General features: G+C 52.9%; 1 protein-coding gene across 2 annotated transcripts in view; it reads right to left on the bottom strand.

The window, feature by feature from the left end:
- Positions 1-4,560: 4,560 nt before the first annotated feature.
- Ppp2r2c (protein phosphatase 2 regulatory subunit Bgamma) overlaps positions 4,561-7,273 on the bottom strand; it is an 82,043-nt gene continuing 79,330 nt past the window's right edge. For both annotated transcript variants that reach the window (XM_057772296.1, XM_057772297.1), the window contains exon 9: positions 4,561-7,255. In XM_057772296.1, the coding sequence (XP_057628279.1) occupies positions 6,964-7,255 (292 nt within the window). In that variant the 3' untranslated portion in view covers positions 4,561-6,963. The remainder of the gene's footprint in view (positions 7,256-7,273) is intronic.

Below are 7,273 nucleotides of genomic sequence, written 5' to 3'. Positions count from 1 at the left end.
CAATGGTTTCCAAGCTATGGGAACTGCCCAGGAATCTCATGCTGGGAGAAGGAAGACTGGAGCCTGGTGCCAGGCGGAGGGGAAATTTGTCTCCCAGAAAGAGATTTTACACGGTTCTGACAACTTGTCAGACCGTGATGCAAAAGATATTGGAGCTGAGACAATGATGGTGCAGCGATGGGCAGGACCACACCTTGACCAGGACAGTTCCGTTATGCAGACCTCTTTCTCTCTACTTAAAACTAACTTCATGACAGAACCCTGAAAATGGTCTCGGTGGAGGGGGGTGTCACTGGACACCTTTGTTCCTCTTTCCAGTGTGGCCACCGTGAAACATCAGTCTCCTTTCTCTGCTTTTCACTGTGCTTATATGTATAATTGCCCCATTAAGTGTGGCCGCCAGGGCCCAGGTTGAGCATACTAACTTGGGGCCATATGACTTGTCTCTTCTTGCTGAGGTCCTGGGGTGGCCTCCACGATGGTCCATAGTCTCCACACACCCGCAGCAATCGCGCTAGTGCAGTGGGCTGGTCTCTGAGCAGCAGAACCTGACAAAGAGAGCAGACTATCTCTAAGGGGCGGGGGCTCTGAGCAACGCTCTGGATGACTCTATGGAGAGGCCTGCATGCTGATGGACTGAGCCCTCCAGCCAGCAGCCAGCCAAGCAAATGGAACAGCCTCCATCCATGTAATCTCCCAATCCAGAAATGCAGATTGGCTGTGTCTCCCTCTGACCAGGGCCTGTCTTCTCCTGGAGCCTGGCTTCAGAAACTGGGAGGTGATGACTGGTGACACCTTTTGCTGCTTGGGGACAGTTTGTTACGCAGCAGCTAAGGACAGACTCTCCAGCACTCCTCAGGAAGCAGCAGCAGTCCTCTGGGTTCTTTTCCTCACCCCTTAGAAGTCCCCACAAAGGCTGGAGAGATGGCTCAGTGTTAAGGGCACTGGCTCACAACTGGACATAACTCCAGTTCCTGAGAGTGCTGATGGCCCTCTTGTGGCCTCTGCAGGTACTGCACACACACGGTCCACAGATAAATGCCGACAAGCCCCAGGAGCCTTGAATGCTTTGACCCCACAGCTGCCAACAAAGGTGAGTACCTCCCTTTTTTTTTTCCTGAATAAATTTTGTTTTTCTAGATGTTTCCATCACTCTTGTCTCAGAGTTTGTATATTGAAGTTTAAGGAGGCAATATTCCTGACTGCCAGGACTTGGCAGTTTTCAGACATCCTAAGGCGAAACCACAGAATAGAGATGTGGAAGCTGTCATCCCCTTCAATGGGGACGGAGGTCTTGGCCTTGTCTGTCAGGATCAGATGTGGCCTTCCCACAAGCATTCTTGTGCCTTGGAAACTGAAGTTCCCAGAGGGGAAAAGGCTATGTTGAAGATTCCACAGGGTTGGTTGATTAGGACTTGCTGAGTGTGGGGGCCAAGGAGGAAGCTCAGCACCACTGTGGTGTGGTGGTGTGGACTTGTAATCCCAGTGCAGGGGAGGCAAAAACAGGAGCATCTTGGAGTACTCAGGGCTGACTGTGATCTACACATACACACACACACACAGACACACACACAGAGCGATTCTGCCTGGGTGCTCTGTTAAGCTTAGGCTTGGGAGCCATTTGGGGTTTAACAACAGCGGTTTTCATCAGAGTGGCCGCAGGCACTGTGCAGCAACCTTTTGTGATACACAGATACGGGAAGCCGGTAGACACCCACAGAAATGGAAACACTCCCTTTGGCTCGTGCTGCTGGCTGAGCATCATCCTGCAGCTGGCAAGGTTCTGAAACAGGAAGAATGTTCCTCCCATGCTCATCTCAGTTCTAGAACGTGTGCCTGCACAGGTGTCAGAGACGCAGCTTCCAGTCTGGCTGTGCTTTGCTGTGTAGCCATGGGCAGACCCCTAGGTCTCTCTGAGCCTCAAGCTCCTCCTCTCTGCAGTGTGAGGACTAAGTACCAAGGGCGGGTTTACTCTAAGAAGAAATAAGGAGTGTACAGTGACCGGGCCCTTCGGGTCTCCATCAGTGGGCACGACCACATAGCTCCAGGCATGGCGGAAGTTTGGACAGTGGCTAAAACATCCACCACTACCCCTGCAGGCCCCATGCTGAAGGGGCAGCTGCAAAGTCCCAGAGCACAGTATGGGCATTCTGACCAGGGGCTCTGGGGGCAGAGTCTGGCACCAACATGGCAGTGAGTAGCCTTGAACAACTTAACATCTTCTGTAGGATGACACGTTGGTGGTTGAAATATGCACACAGCCCTTAGTACTACACACGGTTCAGAGGCATCCCGCGCTGTGTGTGTGTGTGCGCGCGCGCGCTCGCATGTGTGTGCTCACATGAGTGCACGTGTGTCTGTGCATGTGGAGGCCAGAGGTCAACCTTGGATACTGTCCCTCAGAAGCTGCCACCTTATTTTTTGAGCATCTCTCATTGTCTTGGGGCCAATGATCCTAGTAGCTGGCCCAGGGTTGGAACTAGCCCCAGGTCCTCCCTGGTGCCAGGTTTATAAGCGTGTGCCACCATGATTGGCTTCCCCTCCCCCTCCCTGTGGGTTCCAGGCTTGCATAGCATCCATCAGATGACAGATCCATCTCCCCAGAACCGGAGGAGTCCCTCTTCTTACTGGTGACACGGAGTGAAGGGGCTGACAGGTGCAGGGATCGCCGGGGATCACGGGGCTGTGCAGAGATTAACATACAAGCTTGTTTTCAAAGGGCAGATGACCCTGAAAGGCTCTGGAACCCGAGTCTGAACCTGAGCACTGCTTCATGAAGGCCTGGAAAGCTCCTCCCCAGGGCATCAGAGGGTCCTGTCTGCTGTCCAGGGTGCAGTGTTATGGTAGGTCTGGCTGGCTGCCCCTCTACTGTTCAAGTTCTGGCCCTGGGATCCATTCCTCCCCACCTATGACCACTCAGCTCTTCAGGAAAGTGCCACCATCTTCCCCTTTAGGAAGGCCTCAGTGTGGTCTGGGTGGATCCAGTTCCCACCCTTGCTGCCTGTTCTGTGCTCTGCAACTTGGGCAAGTCCTGGGACACACACACACACCCCCCGCCCGAGCATCCTGTCTGTAAGGGAGGTGGGAATGTTCCTACATGACCTGAGGGAAGGTTCTAGTGTGCTGGCCTGGGGCTTCTGTGACAAGGGCCACAAACTCGGTGTTTTAAAAGGAACACATTCATCTCTGCACAGTCCGGAGGCCTTGAGTCCAATGTGGCTCTCAGTAGGAGAAGTCAAGGTTGGCAGGGCTAACCTGGAGTTAGCCAGTCCTCTGGAGGCTCCAGCAGTGACACAGCTCAGTCAGTAATGCATGCTGGACAAGCATGAGGACCAGAGTTAGATTCCTGGAACCCAAGGAAACCAAGGTGAAACCATTGGAGGAGAAAGGAGGATTCCCAGCTAGCTACCGGAATTGGCAAGTCTCAGGCCAATGAGAGACTAGAGACCTCCTAGAGTCGCTGAGGCTCCTCCTCCATCTCTACAGCCAGCCATGGTGCCTCTCTGAAGCTTTCCTTGATGTCACAGAGGGACAGATAGTCCCCCACTATGGAGAGCTCAGGAGATCTGATGGGACCACCTGGGTCATCCGGGATAGTCTCTCTACCTTAAGGGCATGGGAGCAGCCGCCGACACCAATGATGATGTTCTGTCACTGTAGCTGAAGTTGGACTTGGTGAACCGAGGTCACAGCATCTGATGCCAGCTTCCTACTGTGCTAACACTGTGCTAACACTGTGACCGTGACAGTTTGAATCATGACCCACCACCTCCTAGTTTTACCAATTCAGACATGATCCTTAGTTGCCTGTGAGCCTCAGTGTTCCATATAGGAACTGGGTATAGTGACAGTACTCTGTCCATACTCTAGAGAAGCATCCTATGGAGCTGAGGCTAGCCGATCCTGTATCAAAGTCTGCACAAGGGCACCGAGCCTCCATGACAGAGCTTTTATCTCGTTAGTCAGTCAGAGGTCCTGCAGAGCCATGCTCTGTTTACACGTGTGGGTCAGAGGTCAGCCAAATGACACATGGCCAGGAAGTGACCTCATCTCGACGCTGACATGTGGACAGATGGCGATCTTAGTCCTGCCGCCCTCCTGAACCTAAAGGACCTTGAGTGTGAGAGGTCTGGGCTGCAAGGAATACAGGGAGCTGGGAGCTCTGACTTCCTCCATCCAGCTGTCCATTTCCAGAACCCAAAGCCTCTGCAGGGTGCGGCCCACCAAGGGACTCTAGAGTTGAGGCCAACTCCAGAAAGCACACGCAGCCGGGATACTAGGCTAATGCCCCTCTCCGAGCCTCAGTTTTCTTCCCTGTGTTTGTACTGAGTCATACACACTGCTACCCAGGGAGACAGGCCATTCATGGAACACATGCCCGGCAGAGGCTCTGCAGGCTGCCTCCCCCAGGCACATATACGATTGGTGTCCCTATTGACTGTTTCCTCCACCTGGGTTAGGATCAGGGCCAAAAAGACGCTGCCAGATGTGACCCCACCCCACTAGCCCCCCTCCTGGACCAGCTGTCTAATCAGCAGCCTTCTGAGCCTTGTCTTAGATGTAACATTTGTTATTTTATTGGAAAAAGCTGGTATTAACATATTTATAATTTTATTCAACAGTTGGATAGTTTGTGAGACACCAAAGAAGAAAACAAGAATGCACCTATGAGCCACAGAACCCCAAATGACTGGGCCTGACTATGTTACCAGCACGGACAAACCCAACACCCTCCAAGGGCTTTGCCCTCAGAGAAGAACCAAAGCAGAAGAGATAAACTCAAAACCCCAAACAATGTCGCGATGATTATGGGAATGCCACATATTCGAGACCAGAGAACTGAAGCAGAGTCAGGTAGCAAAGTCTGTGGCTTGGCTCTGGTCCCTCTTTCTCACACTGCCCCTCCCCCCTCCGCAGCTCTGTCCTCAATCAAGACATGAAGCGCTATTTTCAGTCTGCTCTGGACCTGGGTGATGTCCTGGGGTCCCAAAGACATGCTTTTCTTCTGAGATCGTGTTCTGTCTCTTTTTCCTTCCTACTTTGGTACCCAACGTTTAAAACATAAGTCTAGAAACGAGGGGCATATGAAAGACCCCTCCTTTTGAAGACCGTGTGAGATCGAACTTTGAAGACAGCACCCGTGACACCTGCAATCTCACAGCAGCAACCAGCTCCCAAGACAAGAATCCTTTCTAACGCCGAACTGCAAAGGCAGGTGGGTGTGCCAGAGATCCAGACCTGCGTGCAAGGCCCTCTCACCTGGATTTTGGCTTCAACGAGATTTTTGTACAACTGGCCACATTCTTCAACTTCCTTTACAAGAGGGGAAAGTCACCCGATCTTTTGATTGCTCTTTTTAATCAGGGTCAATATGTACATATAATACTGTCCAGAGTGCCTGGATTTTACAGTGATGGATAAACATTCTTCATTCACGTTGATTTAAAAATAAACTAAAAAAGAAAAAAGACCCAAAAATGTAATGGACCCAGTTTCTGTGTAAATACATGGCCGGAAGTGAGTGTGCATGCGGTTGTGCTTTGACACACACAAGGATACCTTGATCCACTGAGAAAAAAAAGCTCCGTTGCATCTGTTTCCTGGTCGGCAGTTCAATCCATGTTGTAAAAACAAAAGCCCCTCTGCTCGCTGCTTCCAGAGTCGAAATGCCAAGTCCTGCAGTTCTGGGATTCCAGGAGGGAGGATGGGGGAGGGGTCACCGAGTGGCCACTGACCTGTGGCTCTGGGGAAGGCCGCCTGGCTGCATGCAACCTCCTCGGGGAGCAGCTGGGAGGGCAGGAGAAAGCTGCAGCAACAATGGAGGCGAAGTGCATCTGGGAGGCATGCCCAGATGCCACCAAGCAGAACGGGGAGCCACGGCCGATCTTCTCCGTCTTCTCTCCCATCACTGGTGTACCTGCTCGGACTTCACCAAGTACAGATGCTTCCCTTCCAGAACCTTCCATTGGGACGCTGCTTGAAAACCAGTCACCCATGTGGTGGGCCGGAAAGAGCCCATGGAAAGACCTGCATGGGACCCTAACTCAGCCCTTGGGGTGTGACTCCTTAGGCACCCCGTTTCTCTGCTTTAGTTTCCTCCTATGTACAAAGGGGATGGTAACTATACCCCATGCCTCATGGCTTGAGGATTCTGCAGTCAGGGACAGGACCCACTGTAGGCTGCGGGAAGATGACTGGCTAGCATGGGAGGGCGACAGCAAAACCACCACAGAGTGGGCTGTGGGAATCCATCCACAGCCACTGTGGACTGAGCACCATGCCCAGCGTGCAGTGGGCACTCACAAATGGACGGCAGTGAGGTAAGGGCTACAGCCACACAGGGTCCCCAGTCCTGCCTCTCAGGACTTGCCCCAACCTGGAAAACCACACAAGGAACCTAACCCCGCCTCAAGATTAACCCTAGGACTTCAGCTCTGCCTCTCAGGACCTGCCCCGGCCTGGCACCTAGGATACGGAATGACATCCCAAACACCCCAGTGGGGAGCTGGCATTGCCAGCACTCAGTGAAAATGCATCGTCCAAAATCCAACATGAGCCAGCAGCTCCGAGTCAGGGCACGTGGCTGGCTCCTTTGAGGACCCACAGATCTTGCCTGGCTTGGGAGCTTTCACTCTTTCTCTGGAGCCCCATCAGGGACCAACTTGACTTTCCCTGATAGGAACTGACCCACTGTGGTAAAAATCACCCCTGGACCCGAATCAAGTCCTGATAATAAACAAAGGCCCAGCCTGAAGCAGAAAGACCGTAAACAAAGGAACCCTGGACCAAGGCCTACCAGGCACATCCATTTTATCACCTGTGACTCAGGCTCCTTCCTTTCCTTTGTTTAAACCGGCATTTGCCATCCAAGGCAACTCCAGCCGAGGGACTCACATCCCCACAGTGGCCACCATGCTCATCTTGCCTTCCTACAGAGGTGGCCAGGAGGGCCACTGAGGCCAGCTAGTGCATGTCAGAATTGACCTTATCCTGGAAGATGTACAGGTTGTTGGTGGCCGCAATGGCGATGATATTCTCGGCTGGGTGCCAGGCCGTGTGCAGGATCTTCTTGGTGAAGTCCAAGCTGTCCACGCTGATGTCATCACGCCGCCGCTTGCCACCCACACACACGCGCCGGGGCTTGAGCACTGCCCTGGGTTTGCTGCTCTCCCTGGAGGCCTCCAAGGTCACATCCCGCTTGGTGTTGCGGTCGAACATGCGGAAGAAGTTGTTGTAGGCCCCTGTCATGATGACACTGGGGAGAGAAGAAGAG

The sequence above is a fragment of the Chionomys nivalis genome, chromosome 6, assembly GCF_950005125.1.
Source record: "Chionomys nivalis chromosome 6, mChiNiv1.1, whole genome shotgun sequence".
NCBI classification, from domain to species: domain Eukaryota; kingdom Metazoa; phylum Chordata; class Mammalia; order Rodentia; family Cricetidae; genus Chionomys; species Chionomys nivalis.
Note: the sequence above shows the minus strand (reverse complement) of the source record. Positions and strands in the feature narration are given on the sequence as shown.